This window comes from Narcine bancroftii, chromosome 1 (assembly GCF_036971445.1).
Source record: "Narcine bancroftii isolate sNarBan1 chromosome 1, sNarBan1.hap1, whole genome shotgun sequence".
Taxonomy (NCBI): domain Eukaryota; kingdom Metazoa; phylum Chordata; class Chondrichthyes; order Torpediniformes; family Narcinidae; genus Narcine; species Narcine bancroftii.
The window spans coordinates 357388583-357413775 of record NC_091469.1 but is presented as its reverse complement, the minus strand read 5'-3'; the positions used below and the strand labels follow the sequence as shown (position 1 = coordinate 357413775).

Here is a 25193-nt window from a genome sequence, read left to right as displayed (position 1 = left end):
TCTGACCTCCCAATCATTGAAGAAGTTTATGCGAAGTGCTGCCTAAAGAAGGCAGCCCACAACATAAAGAATTCCCATCATCCTGATCATAACCCCTTCTCACCGCTACCTTGGGAAGAAGGTACAGAAGCCTGAAATTCAGTACCTCAATTTCATCAACAGTCTTTCCAACCGTAATCAGGCTTTTGAACCTCTCCTTTTTAATTTAATTTAATGTATATTATTGAAGGTTTTTTTTTAAATGAACCACCTGTTTGGTTTAAGCAAGTAAGAATTTTGGTGCATATGTTCATTGTACATGTATATGTTAGCTAAAACATTAGTTTACATGATTTTTTTTACCTGAATATATACCTCCGTGCAGTCCCATGGTCTGTAAGTAATTGTGACAACGTTCTTTATGTTCCTCAAGTGAGCTGCGTTGCTTGTAGCTTCGTCCACAATAGCTACATTTGTGAGGCTTTCCAACTAAACACAAACAGAAAGATTGCATACAATAGACTTCAATTTTTAAAAATTTGTTGATGATGTTAATTAAGTGATCAAGCATTAATCTGGTCTCAAACTGAATCGTACGTAGAAGTAATGGTATGATTATCAAACCTTAAGGTCTGACTGTATAAATTACCAGTTTGATGAGACATAGTCTCATGAGCTGCTAAACAGTGTGTTCAGGAAGCAGTTATGAAATTGACCAAGCTGCTTCACTGATACATTTGTTAAACTTAAAGTCACAGTGTCAAAGTCGAGCTACATGGAAGTGGGATTTTTGTCATCATTTTGTACCCATTTACATGAATCTCATTTATTAGCATTTGTTCTGTAGCCTTTCTATGCTGTAGCAATTCAAGTATTCATTTAGATTCATCTGGAACATTCATGAATGTTGTGAGAACACCTGCATCCACTGCCCAATGCATTTCAGATTCCATCCACCACTTAAGTGAAAATATTCTTCCTCTGATCCTTTTTAAACTTTTTACCTCTTATACTAAGCCTGTTCACTCGAGTATCAGACACTTCTGCTCTGGGGAAGAGTGTTGCAATCTTATTGGTAAGACTGCAGCTCTTGGAGATGTTGTATAGGGATTTAGAAAAAAAGTCTTTTAACTTTTCTCATGAATGAGATACATGTATTAACAATAGGGTCATAATTCAGGAGTAGCAAACAGATTAATATAAATATTCTAAATTCACTGTCAAAGCAGTGAAAGTACATAAACTGAGGGTTTGAAGTACCCAACAATGTTAGCTTTTATTTTACCACCTGTGTATGTTGGGTCAATGAAAACATCCACAAAAATGAGAAGAGGAGGGAATCTCAATTTTATTAGTTCTGGTAAGCCAGATCAAAAAAGTATAGTCAGTGTGTTCAGTACTTCCACACTCACCATCCAGTCATGGGGTAGTTCCTAATCCAACAAAGTTGAGGGGTCAGATTTTCCTGGTATCAGTCTTCTCCTCACCACCACCCCCCTCCCCCAACTCAACCCTGACCCCTATCACCCTTCCCAGATTTCTAGCATGGCTCCACTCTGAATGGAATTCTCAGCCTTCATGATAAGGTAATTGCAGGTTAGCGTTCTGTTCAACCTTAAGTTAATTAATACAAATATTTTCAATTTCTTTATGTAAATTTGTTTTGTTAAAAAACAGGACCTCCAAGGTAGTAATCTCTGGATTGCTGCCGGTGCCACGCGCTAGTGAGGGTAGAAATAGGAGGATGTGAAGGATGAATGCGTGGCTAAAGAGATGGTGCAGGGGGCTAGGGATAAGATTTCTGGATCATTGGGATCTCTTCTGGGGAAGGTCAGACCTGTACAAAAGGGACGGACTCCACTTGAACTGGAGGGGGACCAATGTGCTGGCAAGCAGATTTGCTGGAGCTGTGGGGGGAGGTTTAAACTAGTTTGGCAGGGAGGTGGGGAACAGAGTGTGAGAGCAGAGTCAAGGGAGCATGGCCACCTAGGTAAGAATAAAAACGATAACAAAGGTAGGATGGAGATTAGGGTAGAAGGTAGAAAAGAGAATGTATGTGAGGGTCATTCTCTGAATTGCATATATTTTAATGCAAGAAGCATAGTGAACAAGGTAGACAAGCTTAGAGCATGGACAGATACTTGGGGTCACAATATTGTGGCAATTTGTGAGACCTGGCTACAAGAGGGGCTGGACTGGCAACTTAATGTTCCAGGATATATTTGTTTTAGATGTGATAGATCAGGGGGTAAAAAAGGGGGAGGAGTTGCTCTGCTTGTTAAGGAGGACATTACTGCCGTGAGGTGGCAAGATGGTCTGGAGGGATTGTCCAGTGAGGCTGTTTGGGTGGAATTGAGGGGTGAATTAGACATGAGGGTGCTAATAGGGGTGTATTACAGACCAACAAATGGGTCAAGAAAACTAGAGGAACAAATGTGTAGAGAGATAACGTATATGTGTGAGAATCATAAGGTAGTGATCATGGGAGATTTTAACTTCCCTCACATTGATTGGGATACCCATACAGTTAGAGGGCTGGATGGGCTAGAGTTCGTTAAATGTGTTCAAGATTGTTTTCTGAATCAATTAGTAGAAGAACCGACTCGGGACAGTGTAATACTGGATCTCCTGTTAGGGAACGAGCTAGGTCAGGTATCAGACATTAATGTTGGAGATCCAATTGGGTCTAGTGATCATAATTCTGTTAGTTTTAAGGCAGTTTTAGGGAGGAGCAAGGAGGGGCCTAAAGTTGAGGTTCTGGATTGGAGAAGAGCAAATTTCGAAGGAATAAGAAGGGATTTGGGGAGTATTGAGTGGGACAGGATATTTTCAGGTGAAGGTGTAAATGAGATATTCAAAAAAGAAATTTTGAGGATACCTAGTAGTTATGACCCAGTGAGGATCAAAGGAAAGGCTGGAAGTCATAGGAAGGCTTGGTTTTCGAGGAATATTGGAAATTTAGTTAGGAGAAAAAGGGAGGTGTACAAGAGGTATAAAGAACAGAGAGATGACAATTTGAAGGAGGACTACAAGGAGTGTAGAAGGAATCTTAAGAAAGAAATTAGAAAGGCCAAAAAAAGGCACGAAGGGGCTTTGGCAGACAGAGTAAAAATAAATCTAAAGGGTTTCTATAAGTACATTAAAAGTAAAAGATTAGTGAGGGATAAAATTGGACCTCTTGTAGATAGTGAGGGTAAGCTGAGTGAGAAGTCAGAGGAAATGGGGGAAATTTTGAATGATTTCTTTGCCTCGGTATTCACTAGGGAAAAAAAATATTGAACCAGTTGAGGTAAAGAAAAATAGTGGGGAGGTAATGAAGCATATAAGGATAACCGAGGAGGTAGTGATGGCTGTGTTGAAAAAGATAAAGGTGGATAAATCTCCGGGACCGGACAAAATATTCCCAAGGACACTCAGGGAGGCTAGTGGACAGATAGTGGGGCCATTAACAGAGATATTTAGGATGTCACTGGGCACGAAGGCAGTGCCAAAGGATTGGAGGGTGGGGCATGTAGTTCCGCTGTTTAAGAAAGGGTCTAAATGTAAACCTGGGAATTATAGGCCCGTGAGTCTGACATCTGGGGTGGGCAAGTTGATGGAAAGTGTTCTGAGGGATGGTATTTACAATTATTTGGAGGTACAGGGATTGCTAGGGAGTAATCAGCATGGTTTTGTCAGGGGTAGATCATGCTTGACAAACCTGATTGAGTTTTTCGAGGGGATTACAAAAAAGGTTGATGAAGGGAAAGCTGTGGATGTTGTCTATTTAGACTTTAGTAAAACTTTTGACAAAGTTCCCCACAGGAGGTTAGGAAAAAAGGTGGAGGCATAAATGAGGAGGTAGTGAAATGGATTCAGCAATGGTTGGATGGGAGTTGTCAGAGAGTAGTGGTAGAAAATTGTTTGTCCAAATGGAGGCCGGTGACTAGTGGAGTTCCTCAGGGATCGGTCCTGGGTCCACTATTGTTTGTTATATATATTAACGATCTGGAAGTAGGGGTGGAGAATTGGATAAGCAAGTTTGCGGATGATACAAAGATTGGTGGTGTTGTGGATAGTGAGGAAGATTACCGTAGATTAAAAGGTGATTTAGGAAGGCTGGAGGTGTGGGTTGAAAAATGGCTGATGGAATTTAATACAGATAAGTGTGAGGTGTTACATTTTGGAAAGGCAAATCTAAATAGGTCATATGCATTAAATGGTTGGCTATTGAGATGTGTAGAGCAACAAAGGGATTTAGGAGTTGTGGTAAATAGTACCCTCAAGGCTGATACTCAGGTAGATGGTGTGGTGAAGAAGGCATTTGGAATGTTGGCCTTCATAAATCGGAGTATTGAATTCAAGAGTAGGGAGGTTATGATGAAATTGTACAACGCATTGGTGAGGCCAAATTTGGAGTACTGTATACAGTTTTGGTCACCAAATTATAGGAAAGATATAAACAAAATAGAGAGAGTGCAGAGAAGGTTCACGAGAATGTTGACAGGATTTCAAGGTTTGAGTTCCAGGGAAAGGTTGTGCAGACTGGGGCTTTTTTCTCTGGAGCGTAGAAGATTGAGAGGGGACTTGATAGAGGTGTTTAAGATTTTAAAAGGGACAGACAGAGTAAATGTGGATAGGCTCTTTCAATTAAGAGTTGGGGAGATTGAAACTAGAGGGCATGGTTTAAGATTGAAGGGGAAAATTATAAGGGGAACATGAGGGGAAATTTCTTTACGCAAAGGGTGGTGGGGATGTGGAATGAGCTTCCGACAGACGTGGTTGAGGCGGGATCATTGGTTACATTTAAGGAAAGACTAGATAGTTACATGGATAGGAGAGGACTGGAGGGGTATGGACCGGGTGCTGGTCAGTGGGACTAGGACGGTGGGGATTTGTTACGGCATGGACTAGTAGGGCCGAACTGGCCTGTTCTGTGCTGTAAGTGGTTATATGGTTATATGGTAAATAGAGCATATCCTAAAATAAATGTATTATTTAAAATATTTTTCATTAGCTGAATGTATTTCTACTGTTTCTAAATGTTTTTGATGATCAAAACATTCAGACACAGTTGAAAGGGTCTTTTAACAGTTTACAGTATGTGCTGCTCACAGCTCTCTGCCTTGACAGCACACCACTTTGAGGTTGTTGGGCTCTACATAGCAGTAAAAGGTGTGATTTCAGGGGCCCCATGGGAACCTTGTTTACCTGCAATATCCACCCTACAGCTTTCCTCGTTAATTAATCTATATTTTCACAGGAAATAAATAAAACAACATTGTACCTAGTGATGCCTAGAGAAGGGAAAATTCTCAATAAAACCAGAATTGTGAAATCCCTGTAAAAACAGCACTTTACATCTACGTAAAATAACATTATAAAGTGAACATCAACTTCAATTGAAATCTATAATAATGTGTAAGAAGTTCTTTAGTGATAGACAATATTGATATTCAATTTTTAAAAGTGATTATCCACCACATAGCCCAGTCTCTACTCATGGTAAGAGCAGTCACACTGGTCACCTGCAGTGCTGCTCATTACAATACAGTACAGTAAACACTGATCACTAGAACTGATTGCCAGATAATTTTCAACAAAGGAAGAATTAAGAGGATTGTGAAACACATTGCAAAGCAGTGAAAAATGATTCAAATATGTGAGATGACTCAGGCAATACACTTGGCAGAGAAAAATTACATACCTTCAGAGAAAATGAATGTCACTGGAAGCCAAGTTGTTGTTAACTAGGTAAATATAACAATGGATTTGTGCAAGGAAAGGTCTCGTGAAGAGAAAATGAGTTGAAAGAACAGTAACCCACAGAACAAAGAAATGGACTTCCCGTGTAACAGCTCATTCCAAAGAAGGCACCAACAACAAAGTAATATTTCCAAGATTTAAGATTCATTTTATTGTCATGAACATAACATGGTGCTGAGATGGTGGCACTGCCGCTGGTCTAGACCTGCAAAGAGTGAGGAATGGGACCATGTTCTTTCAGAGCTCTTCCACAGGGTCCTAATTACCAGCCATTGCACTCTATGGACCATACCGTCTAAATTGCATGCAGAATGGAGCCAATGGCAGATTTTACATCAATGTCCTCAGGGGTCTATGTCCAAGATGGTGGTACCAATGTTCAACAGGCCAGACTTTTGAAGGTTACAGGCTGCAAGGTAGTAATGGATGAGATGAAGACATCACAGCGGGGAAAACCTCACCATCCCCTACACCACTCTACTCCTCCTGCTGAGAAAAGGAAAAGCCTTGGAGAGAACCCTACAAGGTAGAAGGCATAGCAGGAGCTTGGGGCTCAGTGGCTGAGGGCCTCACAATGGGCATGGGCTGCTGGTGTTTGGCTTCTGGGAATCAGGTATCAAGTTCAGGACTTGTGAAGGTGCAATGGAGAGCACAACTTCCAAAGGCTCTCAAATGTTGATAGCTTCCTAATGCTTTGGAGCGTCAGAGCTAAGTTTGAGAACATGAGTTGGATGCCTTGAGCTTGGGATCATCACAGGACCTTGATGAAGGGCTCAAGCCTGAAACATTGGTTATGTATCTTTATTTTTGCTCTGTTTAACCTGCTGAATTTGTCTGGTATTGTGCTTTTACTGCAGGGAATCCACAGCCACTTGCCATCTCTTGAGGGACTCTTGTTTGCTTCTCTTTCTTGTCTTGATGGTGGTGCTCTATTAATGGGACCTCTGTATGCTTTGCAGGATAAACAAAGAAAAACATTCATCTCCAGGAATCTCCAGGGAAGAGAATTCCAAAGACATGACCCTGTGACAGATACATTTCCTCTAATCTCCTTCTTAAATGGGCAACCCACTTAATCTATAACTGTACCCCCTCTCATTCTAGCAAGTTCCAATGGGAGAAATTTTCTCAGTATCCATCCTATCAGAATTGCATGTTTCAGCAAGATCACCACACATTCTTCTAAAATCCAGACTACATATTCAACTTCTCAATCTTTCCTCATATATTAACCCTTTCATTCCCAAATGCATAAGATAAAGCGGAGGACATTTTGAGCTATTGATTCCATGATGGCCTGCAAAACACTCCCATCCTCTCCCCAATTTTGAGACTACATCCAGAATTCTGTATCTAATTAGGATCAACTTTTTTAAGAAAACATCTACTTATGATGGATGGATTGATGGATTGTTGTGTGACATAAGAAAGAGCAGACCGGGCCAGTATTCCTTAATGAATCTGTAAACAAGAGATTAGAAGGTTGAAAAATGATCTAATTGAAATGTTCAAAATTCCTAAAAGTTTGACAGACTAGATGTCGAGTTGATTCAGTTATCAAGAACCAGGCATCAAGAACCATTTAACTCCAACAAGAAATTTCTTCTCTTTTTTAAAACTCTGCACCCAAGAGAGACGAGTGGCTGAGCCACTAGCCCTTTTTCCATTAGCATACGAGTTAATTGTCTGTGCAGTGTCCCGGGATAGGAAGCCAATTGTGCGGTTTTCACTGGGCCACTTTTAACTGGGACACTGACTGCTTTTCCACTGAACACAACTCATCCCCAGGGATCAGAGAGTCTACCTTCAACTGGAAACGGGTGACTTTCTGCTGTCCTTTTACCAGTGGTTTAATTGGCATGCAGGCATCAGCTGACACTGGGGATATAAGTAGGGGAAGAGGCCATTAATCCCCAGCATGAAACGAAGTCACCAGCGAGCCGGTCCCAGTAAATTTACTGCCCCAGTAAATTCCTCGTTAATTCCTGGGACAAGGTACCAGTGGAAAAGGGGCTAATAAGAACATACAAGAAGAAAACAGATTTTAAAACATTAAGGGAATAGGGATGGATGTTTGTGCAGGAAAGTGGCACTGAAGTAAAAGATCGTCAACTTATTGAATGATACAAAGCCTGAAAAATTACTCCTATTCTATTTATTTTATTTTATGCATGTGGAAAACTACCTCGAGTCAAATTAAGAAAAAAGTATTTTTCACATTGGTAATAAGGCCACTGCACAGGACAATTTTGAGGAATGTCAGAAAGAGATCTTTAGAATTATTAAAGTATTTTGAAGGACAAGGTGGAATGAAGTTGTTTCCACATCTGATCTCAGCTGCTAAGAAATGCCGGAGTAATTCTTTACCTAGAGAGCAGTAAGAATATAGATTTCACTGTAATATTAATAGTTGAGGCAAAGAATAGGGGAATTGAGATTAGTTATGTAATGGAGAGATAAGCTGAGAAGATTTAATTAAGTAGTGTTCAAGGAAGCTTGTGAGGATACAGGAAAAATGAGCAACTAGTAGAGCTTGTTCCTCACAACTCCAGTGGACAAAGTTCAATCCTAACCTTTGCTGCTATCTGTGTGAAATTTACATTATCCCACATTACAAAAACATGCAGAATGGTAGGTTAATTGACCATTGTAGGTAGTTCCTAATGGATAGATATGTGGTAGAACTTGGAGGAGAAATAAAAGGAATTTGGAGAGAATAGAATTATTTAATGTCAGTATTAGTGTAAGAATGCTTGATGATTAGAGTGGATTTGGTAAGACCAATGGCCTTATTCTGAGCAGTATCTCACTATGGCTCTATTATGATAAATCAGTTGATTTGAATAATCCTTTTCTGTTATGTAAATTCCATGTACAGGATGCCCTTACTTATATTTCTGAATCATGGTTAGTGCTGTGGGTTAGTGCCATGATATTATAGATTTCAAGTTTAAACATGACTTCACATACATCCCTGAGATTCATTCCTGCAGATGAGGCTGAATTACCACTTACTGGAAGTCCAAGAAAATAAAACTGTACACAATGTACACATGTAGACAAATAAAGAATGTAAACAGATAACGAATGTAAACAAACTGACTGTGTAATACAGATGGAATTAAAAAAATCCTCTCACATTCCAAAGATGTATGGGATTCATATGTTAATTGATTACATTAGTTACATGGGTATATTTGGCGACCTGGGCTGGTACGACATTATAGTGCTCTATTTTAAATTTAGACATACAGCATAGTAGCAGGTCCTTTCAGCCCACTACCCCCATGCCACCCAAAGACCCCAGATAATGTACAACCCCTGTACATTTTTGAAAAGTGGGATGAAACCAAAGCACTCAGAGGAAAGCCACGCAGATATGGCAGAGTGTACAAATTTCTACACACAGTGCTGGATCCGAACCCATGCGGCTGGTGCTGTAACAGTGTTGTGCTAATTGCTTCAATAACCATGGCGATCCTCTAAATTAAAAAAATTGTTCCCTGCTTCTCATTTCAAAAGCCACTTTGGCAAGCTACATAGAAGTACAGAACATAGAAAAGTACAGCACAGGAAAAGGCCTTTTGACCTTACAATGTCCAACCATGATGTCAAATTAAACTAATCCCTTCTGCCTGAATATGTTCTTTTTATTTCCATTCCCCACCTATTCATTTTTCTATCTAAATGTTTCTTAAATGTTACTTTCAATTCTACTCCTACCACCATCATCGTGCAATAGACAACCATCACTATGTAAAAGTGCCTTGCAAATGTCCTTTGAATTCTTCTCCCATCTCCCACATTAAATGTATGCCCTCTAGTAATTGACAGTTCAGGGTAAAAGACTATCTACTCTTTCTGTGCCTCTCATAATTGTATATCCTATCAGGTCACCTCTTAGCCTCTGACGCTCCTTTTGTCCAAACTTTCCTTACAGCTAATACCCTCCAATCCAGCCACATTCTAGTGAATCTCTTCTGCACCCTCTCCAAAGCCTCTTCATCCTTCCTGTAATATGATGTTAAGAGCTGCATACAGTACTCCAAATGTTGTCTAAACGGAGTCTTATGCAGGAGTGTGTCTTCTGACCTTTGTTTTTGACTGGTGATGGTACAGAATGAGATGTACCGAGATTAATAATTAATAAGTTTAGGTTTTGAAAAAGTCATGATTTATCGTTATTTAATTTGGCACTAAACTTCTTAAATTAAATTCAGGAATTTGGATAAGACTTTGGATGTAAAGCATTCTGCAAGACTCAAATATGAATGACTGTTGTACATTTCACCTACAGGGTGATTTGAGTAAAAATGTTCTCTGTCAAGCTACAGTGGTCATGAACAACACACAATTAAAAACATCTAAAGTAAAGAACAGTGAGTGGGTAACCCAAACTGCAAAATTCTGAAACACACAGCATTGGAAACATGCTTGAAAAATCCCTTCCTTCAGGAATTTATTCATGTCTCGTAAAGCAAGGGAATTATTTAACTTGTTTAGAATTTGCCCATTAATAACACCAACTGAATCTTGAATAATATGGTTGCATTTAATATTTTTTTCTCAAACTATAAGAATTGAAGTTAAAGCTGCAATTGAAATTTAAAACATAGAATACTGCAGATGCTGGAAACTGGAGCTAAAAAATCTACTGGACAAACTCAACTATTTCAGGTGTTGATGAAAGGCTCAAACACGAAATGCTGACAATTTTCTTTCTCTCACTAATGTTGTTCAACATGCTGCGTTCCTCCAGCAAATGGTTTGTTTTGCTTGTGATTTAAGCAGTCAATGTACTAATGATAAATTGTGTTGCCCATTATAAACGTTAACAGGAAGAATTATTGCTAACATTGTTAACATGTCGCAAAGCACATTGGAAGGGCAACCACTCTTGGAGGTAAAAGCTGACCAGAATAAAGTTAACATTTCAAAGGTAAAGTGGGAAGAGCCACAGGAAAAATGTTCAAAAGGAAGAAATATGTTTTAGTATTGACAAAATAAAAAATCCCAGAAAAATAATAAAGATGCATTTATTTTATATGTAACTGTGTGGGAATAGTGAGTACAAATTTATTCTCTTTGTTCTTTTTAACCACAAAATAGAAAACATGATAACTGTGGAAGATTTGGTAAGAGAGTCTCATGAAATGGGTCAGATGTGACTTTAAACAAGGTCACAAAGAGAGAAAGAAAACTGGAAGTTTTGAGAGGTTAGAAAGGGGTTTCAAGTGCATGAGATTAAAGTGGCTAAAGGCCTGTGTGAAAGAGATGGCTTTTAGGACAGATGATTTAAGAAGTGAATGATGGATGAATAGAGTCCTTGGAGGAGCTTGGTAAAAGGATAGCAGAACTGCGGCACTGTAGGAGGGAATAACAGTGATATTGCAGAAAAAAAACACTGGAACATAAGGTGAGAATTTTAAATTTGAGTCCAGGACCCAGTTACAACATTGATCTTTTGATCTCAAATTCCAACATCATGTAGAATGAAAAACTGCTTTTTAGAAACCTTTCTGCTAAACTTAGAACAGAGTTCGGGGGGTGGGGGGGGGATCTGGGCAAGATATTTCTTGCAAAAATTCTAACCTATAATATAAATGGAGCCTATCACTACTTTATTAACAGCTGCACAAAATAAATGTAAATTTTGCAGATATACCTGGCCTTTTAAAGCAATCTATTATCAGCTCATGGTCTATTACCCATTTTCCAACTGCCACAGAGAATCTACTAGTTCACTCAGTTGACTTTAACAATGCATTTTGTTAGGCATGTGATGCATGTTATTTTCCAGTACTTTGTCTATAAACATTTTGAAAAAGCCTTTTTTATCAGCATCACCAAAAAAAACTGCAAAAGGCATTTTCAGGATTTGTGTTGCATTTAATTGAACTGTCTATTCCCTCAATATATCCAAACTTCTATGCTAATATACCCAATTATTCTTCTCTTGCAAATTCAACAAATTTTCTCCTGTCAACTAAGTAGATCTCAGTGCTACAACTTATACAGTACTCCAATTATACTTTGGTCTTTAAAACCAATTTCACTTAAAGACTGCACATGATTCTGAGCCTTCATGTGTGTTAATGCAGGAAAGTGAACAAATACCATCTTGCATATATCCTTAGCTCAGTTCATCCAAAACTCTGCAGTCGATTTCGTGGCAAGTCCTATTGATCCATCAGTCTCATGTTTACTGACCTATACTGCCTCTCAATTCAGCAACAAATCTACTAACTCAGAGGCACAAATGCTATATGCACACCTCAAATAATGTTTACATTTCCATTTTTTTGTTGAAGAACAAAAATGAAGTTTAAAAGAGCACTTAACATAATGAAGTATTGCTAATGGCTTTATTGAAAGCGGTGTGTGGACTGAAGCTTCATGGAAAATAAGTGATCTTATCTTTGCTGGGCCATCTCTGCATAAACTTTAACCAATCTGTGTAAAGTGAATCAGAAAATAGAAGAGATCCAAAAGAAAACAAACTGTAGATAAGAGTCACAATCAATGAACACAAAAAGAGAGAAAATTACTGGTCTTCAAATTTCATTTTGTGAATATAACAGTTCTCCAGCTTTTCAGCGCTTGACGTCCTGTTTTGCGGAAACTGCCAAAGTGTTTGGCCAAAGCCTGAAGAAAACGGAGGTCCTCCATCAGCCAGCTCCCCACCATGACTATCAGCCCCCCCACATCTCCATCGGGCACACAAAACTCAAAACGGTCAACCAGTTTACCTATCTCAGCTGCACTATTTCATCGGATGCAAGGATCGACAACGAGATAGACAACAGACTCGCCAAGGCAAATCTTTGCTTGGCTTCGCGGACGAAGATTTATGGAGGGGGTAAAAAGTCCACGTCAGCTGCAGGCTCGTTTGTGGCTGACCAGTCCGATGCGGGACAGGCAGACACGATTGCAGCGGTTGCAAGGGAAAATTGGTTGGTTGGGGTTGGGTGTTGGGTTTTTCCTCCTTTGCCTTTTGTCAGTGAGGTGGGCTCTGCGGTCTTCTTCAAAGGAGGCTGCTGCCCGCCAAACTGTGAGGCGCCAAGATGCACGGTTTGAGGCGTTATCAGCCCACTGGCGGTGGTCAATGTGGCAGGCACCAAGAGATTTCTTTAGGCAGTCCTTGTACCTTTTCTTTGGTGCACCTCTGTCACGGTGGCCAGTGGAGAGCTCGCCATATAATACGATCTTGGGAAGGCGATGGTCCTCCATTCTGGAGACGTGACCCATCCAGCGCAGCTGGATCTTCAGCAGCGTGGACTCGATGCTGTCGACCTCTGCCATCTCGAGTACCTCGACGTTAGGGGTGTGAGCGCTCCAATGGATGTTGAGGATGGAGTGGAGACAACGCTGGTGGAAGCGTTCTAGGAGCCGTAGGTGGTGCCGGTAGAGGACCCATGATTCGGAGCCGAACAGGAGTGTGGGTATGACAACGGCTCTGTATACGCTTATCTTTGTGAGGTTTTTCAGTTGGTTGTTTTTCCAGACTCTTTTGTGTAGTCTTCCAAAGGCGCTATTTGCCTTGGCGAGTCTGTTGTCTATCTCATTGTCGATCCTTGCATCTGATGAAATGGTGCAGCCGAGATAGGTAAACTGGTTGACCGTTTTGAGTTTTGTGTGCCCGATGGAGATGTGGGGGGGCTGGTAGTCATGGTGGGGAGCTGGCTGATGGAGGACCTCAGTTTTCTTCAGGCTGACTTCCAGGCCAAACATTTTGGCAGTTTCCGCAAAGCAGGACGTCAAGCGCTGAAGCACCTTTGGAAGACTACACAAAAGAGTCTGGAAAAACAACCAACTGAAAAACCTCACAAAGATAAGCGTATACAGAGCCGTTGTCATACCCACACTCCTGTTCAGCTCCGAATCATGGGTCCTCTACTGGCATCACCTACGGCTCCTAGAACGCTTCCACCAGCATTGTCTCCACTCCATCCTCAACATTCATTGGAGCGACTTCATCCCTAACATCGAAGTACTTGAGATGGCAGAGGCCGACAGCATCGAGTCCACGCTGCTGAAGATCCAGCTGTGCTGGGTGAGTCACGTCTCCAGAATGGAGGACCATCGCCTTCCCAAGATCGTGTTATATGGCGAGCTCTCCACTGGCCACCGTGACAGAGGTACACCAAAGAAGAGGTACAAGGACTGCCTAAAGAAATCTCTTGGTGCCTGCCACATTGACCACCGCCAGTGGGCTGATATCACCTCAAATCGTGCATCTTGGCGCCTCACAGTTCGGCGGACAGCAACCTCCTTCGAAGAAGACCGCAGAGCCAACCTCACTGACAAAAGACAAAGGAGGAAAAACCCAACACCCAACTCCAACCAACCAATTTTCCCCTGCAACCGCTGCAACCGTGTCTGCCTGTCCCGCATCGGACTTGTCAGCCACAATCGAGCCTGCAGCTGACGTGGACATTTACCCCCTCCATAAATCTTCGTCCGCGAAGCCAAGCCAAAGATTTTATAGGAATTTAATGTGATTGTTAAAAGAATAGAGAGAGAAGTACAAGACAGACATGTTAATGATTAGTAACATTAATTTCTAAGTTTCACTTCATGATTCTCTCCCTTTATGACCAGTAGGCAAATAACTAATAACTCAGCGCACATTGTTGATAATTATACGCACCAGAATGAGTCCGCAGATGACCTGAAAGTGCATCTCGACGACGACAGGCATAGTTACAAAGATGGCACTTGAATGGTTTCTCACCAGAGTGCAACTTAATGTGACGAAGTAGATTGCCTTTTTGAGTAAATGATGCACCACATTGACTGCATTGGAAGGGGCGCTCCCCTGCAAGACAAAGTATATTTATTAGCAAAAATACCCCTGAATATTATAAATGTTGAATTTTTTTTTAAAGATGTATCTTTGCTGCTGTTTTCTAATTTCTACCAGATGCACCGTTGATGTAACAAGAGTCATTCAGACTAAACCTGCCAGTTTCTCAACGCTTCAGTGACTGGGTCAATTTGATCTGAAAAATCTAATTTTTAAAAAAAAAAACAAAATAGCACATCACAATGAAGATTCAAACTCATTTAAATGGAGTGTCTGCATTATTGTGCGTTTAGAGTTGCTCTTCCTGATCAGCAGTTTCCAAATAAACAGATTTGATTTCAGAAGGTTGTGGCATGTTGTTATGCTTAATGTCTCTTTTCCAATGGTTCTTAAAAAAAAAGAAATGCCAATGAGTAAGAAAAAAAGGAAACTTATTAAAAATGCATTTCAGGCTCTGACTTTAATCTCTGCATCCCATTTTTATTTTTCAGTTATGATATCGCTTTTGGAAATGACATGGAAAAATGCGGCATAGTAAAATCCAAATGAAAGTGCTGAAGGTAAAAAACAGTAAAAAGCGGTGCCTGTTTTTACCAGTGTGGCTACGTTTGTGCACCATGAGGACATTTGGACCAATGCAAATTATTCCACAGATATCACACTTCAGCTTGCCATTTGGAAGTCGAATGCCACCAACTCCAGAAAATGCTTTGCCGCCTTGGCCATTGTGTGGTCCATTCAATTTAGTCCCAGAAGTATCTATCAAGCGCAAATCTTCAGCACACTCTTCACCATTTGTGTCACAGGCTCTTCCATTCTCTTCATCACTTGGAGTTTCTACCTTAATAGAATTTGCTGAAAGAAATAAAATGCAATATATCAGCAATGTTGGCCTCATGGCCAGTTAAACAGTGACAACATGCTAATTTACAACATAGCAATTTACACATGAGAGGAAAAAGAGAAAATGTGTAACCTTTTTTATTGCTATTCTCCAACACAAAAGAACAGGAACAATTAATGATTTAAAAACACAACTCTAATTCAATTTAAATCATTCTAATAGGTTTTTGGTCACTATATTCTTCAATAAAATAAATGCAAAAATAATCAGAGAAATTGATGGGCATGTTTGAGAAGGAATAAACTGCACAATTATAGGGAAATAAATCTCAGGAATTGGATAAATAAGATTGTACCCCTATGAAATAATATCAACCTGATGAGTCAAATGGTCACTTTCCATATCATTAGAATCTTAAGATAAGTTGTTAGAGGATATGTATTTGGGTACTTTAAGTCTAAAATTAACAATTTTGATTGGGCATGAACACATTGTAAAATATCATTAAAAAAATCAAATTGATTTGTGACACAAATGAAGGTTATGTGTAATATTGCTCCACATCACAAGAAAGTAATTTGATTAAACCTTTTACTTTCCTAAAATTGGTTTGTACCTCAAATAGGAAACAATAATTAAGGCAGAACCAACTTTAACAAGATTATTTGGCTTGGTGGCTAATTAATAAAAGAATATGCAATCCTTTCACAAAAAAGGTGCAGTGTCCAATAACTCTGAATGTTTCCTAGAAGATAGAAATATCTACAAATGATTTCTTCCATAATTTGCAACAATGATGCCTCTGCAGTGTTTCTAATTTTCTCGTCTTTTTGGTGGCGAGGGTGAGCAAAGTTCATGGGAGACACTACCTTGGACAATCTTTCCTGCACCCAAGAGACATAAAGAAACCATGTTAGCACTTCTACTTCCTCAGGAGTTTGCGGCGATTTGGTATGATATTGGAAATCCTGGCAAATTTTGACAGATGTATAGTGGAAAGTGTGTTGACTGGCTGCATCACGGTCTGGTAATGGGATAACACCTCTGAGTGTAAAGCCTTGCAAATGTTAGTGGACACAGCCCAGGACATCACAAGTAAAACTCTCCCCACCATCGAGAACATCAGCAATCAACAATCATCAAGAATCCACATCATCTAGCACACTCTCTGTTCTCACTGCTACTATGAGGAAAGAGGTATAGGTGTACCACCAGGTTCTGGAACAGCTGCTACCCCTCCACCATCAGACTCCTCAACAACAAACTCAATCAGGGACTCATTTAAGGACTCTTACTTGTGCATTTTATTGATTTTTTTTCTATCAGTTTGTTTACATTTCTTTATTTGTCTACATATGTATGTTGAGTCAGTTTGTTCTTTGCACCACCAATAAGTGGTAATTTTGCCTCACCTGCTGGGAAAAGAATCTTGGGGTTGTATGTGATGCCATGTATACACTCTTGACAATTAATCTGAAATCTGAATCTAAATTTTCTGCAACCAACATGGTGTGCAATTCCATATCCAACATGGTAAGAACTGAATTTAGCTAGTTTAACAGCAATTCTTCCTCACATATCTTTCATGAAGAGTGGTTATGTCTCCATCTTGTTTTAGGTTGATGCCATAGTTAATAATAAAATGAATTAATAATTTAAAAATTATTATCAAAAATAATTGAAAATACAGCAGTTATGATTACATTTCAATACTGAATGACATCTAGCCAAAAGCTGTGATTTTAAAAAAAAAATGGACAATGAAAACAGGAAAAAAATGGGGCTTTTCTGGCCATATTTAAAGACTTCATTCACAATTTATTCAAAATTGTTCAATCTATTTGTTTTGTTTGATATGTAGCAGTTTACAAGTTTTACATATGGATGGTGTTTAGAGTCATATTTGTAGTTATCCATGAGAGTATGAACTTTGGAAGAGAGAATAACAAATTTTTTATGCCTGAGTTTCAAATCCTGTTATTCTTATGGTTTTGTTTAATAGCCTTTCCAGGTTATTGTTTAATAGCCAGGCTATTGTTTAATAGCCTTTCCAGCCTTTAATAGCCTTTCCAGCCTTTCCATTCAAACATTGCCATCAAACTGACAGTCTTCAATTTTCAGATTAAATCAAATAAATTAAAAACTCAATTACATTACAGTCCACCTAAAATATTAACCATTCTCCTTTACATAATGACCGATTCATTGGTCATTTACAACAGATTCATAAAATGAAGTTTCATTTTAAATTTCCTTCAAGCAGGATATTGTGTGTTACTACCTATCTGCAGTGAAATACAGCTGATTTAGGTTTGTGTGTCTAATTTTACATGTGACTACAACAATTAAATTCTTCCAATGTACAATATCATAAAATTTAATCTGTTGTACAATTTTAAAAAGATTCTTCACTATAACATTTTTAAAAATAGAAGAATCACTGAAATGCAAGGTGCAATGAAATTTAAATCAACAGTTTTTCATCATTAAAAAAACAGAAACATCTTAATCTTTCCTGTAACAACATAGAAAATGAAATGACTTTGAATAAGATGGGATTATTATTAATAAACAGGGCAGCACTCATTTTCCCTGGCCCCCAGACATAACAAACACAGGATTCCCTTGTCCTTATCTAGTACCCCACTAGCCTTCCTCTGTAATTTCTGCCACCTCCAACATGATCCCACTACTAATCATATCTTCCCCTCTCCTTCCCACTCAACCTTTTGTAGGGACTGCTCCCTTCATGACTTTCTCATCCACTCATCCCTCCCCACCTACTTTACAGTTCCAAAATTTGTGGGTATGAAGCATCTGTCAATCTTGAAATCTTCCAGCTTACGAAGATCTTGAATCCAACATGTCCACTTTTGTGCAATGGATTCTGGTATCTCATCACCCCAACTAATCATCCTCCTACACAAATCTTGCAGGATTTTCTTGGCAATCAGGACAACTGGTGCCAATATTCCTAGTGGATCATATATTGAACTAACTGTTGATAGAATTCCCCTTCTTGTGAGAGGTTGGTCCTTCAAAATGATTTTGAACTTGAAGATGTCACGCTGAACACACCATTGTACACCCTCTCAACAGGAAGGTTCTCATGGTCTAAGTCTAAATTCTTCATTTCTTCTACCCTCTCTCTTTCAGGTACAGCAGTCAATACCTGACGATTGTTACTTGTCCATTTGGTAAGTAGAAAGCTTCCTTTGAAACAGATCACCCTCAACTTATGATAAAGAGCTATTGCTTCTTTTACTGTAACTGCAGAAGTGAGACAGTCATCCACATAGAAGTTATTCCTGATCGTGCTTATAGCTTGAGGTCTAAGTAGTTTCATATTGTCCTCAGCACACTTCCTAAGGGCAAAATTCGCACAGCCTGGCAATGATGTTGCTCCAAATAGATGCCCTTCCTTATGTATTCCACCATGTTCTGACTGTAGTCTCCATCAGGCCACCAAAGGAATCATAACAAGTCACAGTCTTCATTTGGTACTTTCACCTGATGGAACATCACTTCAATGTCTGCAGTGATGATGACAGGTTCTTTACGGAATCTAGTTAAGACTCCGATCAACATACAGATCAAATCAAGACCCTGTAAGAGCTAAGAATTTAGTGAAACTCCCCGAAAGGTTGCTCCACATCAAACACCACTCAAAGTTTTTTTCTTCTGTGGATGCGAAACCCCATGATGTGGTAAGTATCATTTTTTGCCATCACTATGCTCCAAAATATTATCTGCTACTTTCTCTGCATATGCTTTGGATATCATATCAGACATGCATTTTGGTGTAGACTGAATGAAAGGAAGAATCTTTCTTGAATCTTCTCTTTAAATTCAGCATACATTGCTTGATAATGCTTATATTATCAAGAATACATATTTCCCTTTTCTTTAAAGGTAATCCAATGCAATAACGATCATTAACCAGGTTGGCAAATTTTGACATTGATTCCAAGAACTGCTGGTCTTTCATTGAAGGTTCTTGGTTGTCCCTGATGCCCTCAGGAAGGTCAATCTTGAACTGCTACTCCCACAGCTCATCAAGTTTAACAATCGATATCTTGTTGACACTTTAACCAACTGATTTTGAATATCTTTTCTTTCTCCTAATGGTCCATTTATCATCCAATCAAGCATAGTTTTGACCACGTAAGGTCCATCTCCGACACTCTTTATCTAGTGATTCCAGAGCTTTTGGTACATCTGAACCAATCAGCAACTCAATCTCAGAGTTGATTTCGCGTAAATGAACATTTTCCAAATGTGTCCATGGTTCAATGTTGTTTTGATGTGGGATGTTTCCTATATGCACATACACAATCTTCTGAGTGAATATACCTGGGAGTTCACAAAAATCATTACTATCCAGTCCACCGATATCTAGGCCCAAATCAATGTTAGTTTCAATGTCTTTAACTTGACCTATAGTTCTCAATATAATTTTTGTACTTCTTCCTTGTAGATTAAGCTTATTCATTATCCGCATGGTGCAAAATGATACAGTGCTTCCTGGGTCAAGAAATGCATACATATGCACTATTGCACTTCCTGTCTTGGCCTTGACTTACACATATACTATTAAAAGTTTGCAGTTATTTTCACCGGGGCAAGTAAGTCCATTTGTCAATACTGAAACTTCAACACTGTTTTCATCTGTTTCTTTTTTGTCATTTGTTTTTTTTTTCCTTCTTTTCCTGAAAGATATGTAGCATTTTAGGATGCTTTTGACTATATTTATCACAGTTGAGTCGCTTTTTACAGTTTTTGCTAATGTGTCCTTTACACATCCTCCATTTTCCTTCAGAAAAGCGATTTCTCACAATGCATCTCCTTTTCCATTTGTGCACTTTTCCAAATTATACTTATCATTACAGAACAAATATTTCTTCACAACAGGTAAACTTTAAGTTTCCTTATTTTCTTTATCTGCAACTGTCAGTGAGGTAGTTTTTAAAACAATTTGGTTGAAGATATGATTTGGACTTCTCAGCTTTATTTACTGTTTGATAATTCCATACACTGGATCTGTGGCAATGTCCACTTGCCCTTCAATGAACTCCACTAAATCCTTAAAAGTAGCTATTTCATCACATTTTTTCTGGTTTTCATCATCTTGAATCCTTCCTTAGTTCTCTCATCCGTAAGTACAATATATTTACAATGATTAGCATATTATTAGGTATGTCAAGGTCTCAAAGGTGGCCAATCTCTGTCATGATGTTGCAACATCCTCATAGAAAGAGGGCATAAGTTTGTAAACCCTTTGCATAATTCAGTCTTATTGTCGGCCATGAAAGAACCTTCTGTACATAAGGTGTAGAAATTTTGTACTGTTGCCAAAAATGCTTCTTTAGTAACGACATAGCCTGTTTGAATCCTTAACTAAGAGACCTATGTTGGCAACTCTTTACAAGATCTCATGGTGGTCCACTCATGAACTGCTGCAAATAAATATAAACAATCCTCCAAGCTTTTTCACTTAATTTCAATATTGTATTCAAAGCTTTTCATTAGTGCTTGGAATTCAAGGGGTCACCATCAAAAACTGGAATCTTTATCTTGGGCTGTAACTGAAATAACAATGCGACCATTTCATATGGTATTGTCATGTCTGGCAGAAAGTTACTTTGTTCACCCAGATTTCAATTTCCTGTGGGGTGCAGATGGTATTCTGTTTCATAAGATTTCATTAGGTTCACATCTTTGTCCCATAGGGTCATTACTGGGGTTTGGGATTTGGCACCACTGTGCCTTAACCTGTCCAGTTCAGGACCAAACATGTTTTATGACTATAGCACTGGCTCAGCCTTGGTATTAATTTTTTATTCTGTTGTCCTTCCTCAAAATGTGACACTTTAGATAATTTGCTTCGAGCACCAGATACCACTGAGACTTCTAATGCCTTCGACCTGATCTGATTAACAATTTTTTTGTCCAGTTCCAGTAACTCCTTTTCCCTTTTTTAGCTGCCCTTCCTCCCTTCTTAGCTGCTCCTCCTGCGGCTCCTTTTCCATCCGCAGCTGCTCTCGTTTCTGCTCCTGTTCTCTCCGTAGCTGCTCCTCTTCTCACCGTAACTGCTCCTCTTCTCTCCGTAGCTGCTGCTATTTCTGCTCCTCTTCTCTCCATAGCTACACCCATGTTATTCTTATCTGCTCCTTCTGCTTTTCTAAGTCCAATTTAACTGCTATTTTCTGCTTCAAGAGCTGCTGTATCTGCCTGAATCTTTAGACCTATAGACTCAGTTCTTGAAGCTCTGGAGCCTGATCTAGAACTCCTCTTTCTTCTCCTGCTTTCAACTTTTGACACACGATCCTTAGGTCCTATTTCATTTTGGATTGTCCATCCTTCTCACCACCATCTTGTGGCACAGCTTCAGCTATTTCTTTGTGGCTGACCTTAGCTTTATTAATTATTGCAGTAATTCTGTGGGATCTGTATCCCCAGCAGCTGAAATCTTCTGCTCTTCTATTTTCTCATTCAGTCTTGCTTGAAGAGTCACTTTGTTTCCACTCACATCTAGTTCCTGCCTTTGCAAGATCCAATTTCTTCATCTTCTCAACACAGCTCCTTAGGTGGGGTAGCTTCAGGGACAGCTGCCATCTTATCCATTCAGCTAATTGTCATATTCTGACATCAAACAATAACTCCAAAACCAGAACAGTCCTCAAAGGACAAGCAGCAATTTCTCCAAACTGTGTTCTAACTTGCAATAAACACACAGAAGGAATCCTTTGATAAGCCTCATTGCTCCTTCAGTGCTGTTGTTGATGATTGTGCCTCCTTGTTTGAAATACTCTAAACAGAGCCCAGTCAATCCAGTCCGACCGAATTCCAAATCCAATTTCCAACTTTCTATTGTCTTAAATTCCATCTATTTTTGACTAATGAGTCAATATTTCCACTTTTATTGACTAAATGTCATAACTATCTTCCTTTATAATGACCTGGAGAGACTAGAATGTCCTTGTTGTTTATGACTTGTTTAAAAATGATCCATACCAAAGTTGAGTTGAGAATTCCCAAGGTTTATTAAACCAAATATTGGTTAAAACATTATTACAGTACTAAAACTATGATTAAATGTTGCTTAAAATGATATTTTAAACAGTCAATAAAAGTTTTTGGACCATTTCAAGCCCCTCAATCTCCGCAGAACAAAGGGAAATTCAAAACTGACCATTTTTCTTAGAGAGAGAGAGAGAGAGAGAGAGAGAGAGAGAGAGAGAGAGCTTGACTAAGAATATGTTTCCATGGAGACACAAAGAATATAAAAACATTTATACAGACCTTGCAGAATCTGCATTTTAAGCCTTACTCTGGGCAAAGTCTCCGTGAGTTCACCTAATCTATTCCTCTCATGATTTTGTATACCATCTCTGAGATCACCCCTCATCCTCCTGTGCTTCAAGGAATAAAGCCCTAGGCTATACAACCTCTCCCTATAACACAGACCCCTGAGTCCTGGCAACAACCTTGTAAATCTTCTCTTCATAGTCCCCAGCTTGACAACATCTTTCCTGCAGCACAGTGATCAAAATTGAACATAATACTCTAAAGGACCCTCAACAATGTCTTATACATGATCTCCCAACTTTTATATTCAAAACTCTGATTGATGAAGGCCAATGTATGTTCTCCAAGCCTTTTTGACTTCTCGATCTACCCATGATGCCATTTTCAAGGTACTATGTAGCTGTACTCTGAGATCTTTTTGCCCTACAACACTCCACAGATCCCTATCATTCACTGTGTAGGCCCTACCTATGTTTGACTTCCCAAAATACATTTCACATTTCTCATATTAAATTCCTGTATCAAGATCCTTCTGTAATTTTTGGCAACTGTCTTGACTATCTACAATACCAGATAATTTAGTGTCATCTGCAAACTTGTTAATCATGCAAAGTACGTTTTAATCTAAATCAATGCTCTGGAAGAGTTGGGAATGTTGCTTTAAGTATTAATATTGTACACTCTGTTAGCAATGTAGTAACTATGGGGACATCAAATTGGCACAGCAAGATTAAAAGTAATTAATGAAAATTCTAATTATAATAAATAAAAGTCACAATTCAGATGGATAAATAAAAATAAACAATAATGCCCACTTTTTAATTCATTTTGACAGGGTGTCCCTGTCTATGCCAGAATAGACAGAATTTTTTTGTCCATTCCTAATAATGTTTGGGAACATGATGGCAAGTAGTGAAGTTGTTGGTTGGGGAGTTTCAGGATTTAAAAAACGAACATAGATCGGGCTCTTCAGCTCAAGATCTTGTGCCGACCTATATAAATCTATGCCACATGAATCTAACTCTTACTCCCCTCACAGCCTGATGAGGATGAAGGTCTGGCAATATATTTCATAGTCAGAATGGTGTGCATCTTGGATTAGAACTGGAGGTGGTGTTTCCATATGCCTTCTTCCCTTGTCCTTCTTGGTGTTGGAAGATTCAGGTTTGAAAGGTGCTGTAGTAGTAGCCGAGGCAAAGAACCATAATGCGTTTTCTGGATGGTGCAGAGTGCAGACACTGTGCATGAATGGAAGAGAGAATAAATGTCTAGAATGGTTGATGTGCTGCCAATCAAAATGGCTTTGTTGTTTTGGAAGACGTTGAACTTCTTGAGAATTGTTGGATCAAAACTTAGCAGTCGAGTACCCCTTATCCAAAATGCATGGGGCCAGAGGTGTTTCAGATTTTGGATTTTTTCATATTTCGGAATAATGTGAATAATGTTTTGTACTTAACAAAAAAAAAACTTGATCTCTGCTTACAAAAAAAGATAAATGCAGCACCAAAAACTAGAAACTCTGCTGGATGGCAAAAAATACAATTAAGTAAAGCAAATAGTTTCTGGTGGCGACAATGGTTGATAACAAATTGGCGTCTGCTTGAGGCATCATATCAGCACTCAAAAGGTTTGGAATTTGGAGCATTTTGGATTTCAGAACTTTGGATAAGGGGTACTCGACCTGTATTCCATCACACTCGCGATGTGCATCAGGGGGTTAGTAACTTGGTGCAGGATATCCAGCTTATGATCTGCTTCTCTATCGATTTGGCTGGAGTTGTTGAGTGATTCAGTGGATATTTGTGATGAGGGACTACTGAATATCAAGAATAGGTGATCGGATCCTTTCTTTCACTGCCTAGCACCTATACGGTTCAAATGTTACTTGCTACTTACAAGTCCATATTGGAACATGGTCCAGATCACATACCACTGGAATGGGGTGGGGTTATATAATGCAACTATATATAATGTACGAGATAGACAACAGACTCGCCAAGGCAAATAGCGTCTTTGGAAGACTACACAAAAGAGTCTGGAAAAACAACCAACTGAAAAACCTCACAAAGATAAGCATATACAGAGCCGTTGTCATACCCACACTCCTGTTCGGCTCCGAATCATGGGTCCTCTACCGGCATCACCTACAGCTCCTAGAACGCTTCCACCAGCGTTGTCTCCGCTCCATCCTCAACATTCATTGGAGCGACTTCATCCCCAACATCGAAGTACTCGAGATGGCAGAGGCCGACAGCATCGAATCCACACTGTTGAAGATCCAACTGCGCTGGGTGGGTCACATCTCCAGAATGGAGGACCATCGCCTTCCCAAGATCGTGTTCTATGGCGAACTCTCCACTGCCCACCGAGACAGAGGTGCACCAAAGAAGAGGTACAAGGACATCTTAAAGAAATCTCTTGGTGCCTGCCACATTGACCATTGACCAGTATTTAGAAATGAAAGTTACTGCTTTGTGATAGTTGTTGAACACCAGATCACGATGGTTTCCA

General features: G+C 39.3%; 2 protein-coding genes across 6 annotated transcripts in view; one reads left to right on the top strand and one right to left on the bottom strand.

Annotated features, from left to right (window-relative positions):
• The window catches only part of LOC138749986 (uncharacterized), a 139434-nt gene that overhangs the window by 23828 nt on the left and 90413 nt on the right, over positions 1–25193 (top strand). Inside the window, exons 2-3 of one of the 2 annotated variants that reach the window (XM_069912115.1) lie at positions 15022–15090; positions 18531–18571. In XM_069912115.1, the coding sequence (XP_069768216.1) occupies positions 15055–15090; positions 18531–18571 (77 nt within the window). In that variant the 5' untranslated portion in view covers positions 15022–15054. Of the gene's footprint in view, positions 1–15014; positions 15091–18530; positions 18572–25193 lie in introns of those variants that run through there. The other variant, XM_069912126.1, reaches the window with a different exon arrangement.
• The window catches only part of ikzf1 (IKAROS family zinc finger 1 (Ikaros)), a 92799-nt gene that overhangs the window by 17540 nt on the left and 50066 nt on the right, over positions 1–25193 (bottom strand). For 3 of the 4 annotated variants that reach the window (XM_069912106.1, XM_069912081.1, XM_069912100.1), the window contains exons 4-6: positions 15125–15385; positions 14375–14542; positions 343–468 (exon numbers count right to left, since the gene is read on the bottom strand). In XM_069912106.1, coding sequence (XP_069768207.1) covers positions 343–468; positions 14375–14542; positions 15125–15385 — 555 coding nt within the window. The remainder of the gene's footprint in view (positions 1–342; positions 469–14374; positions 14543–15124; positions 15386–25193) is intronic. The other variant, XM_069912091.1, reaches the window with a different exon arrangement.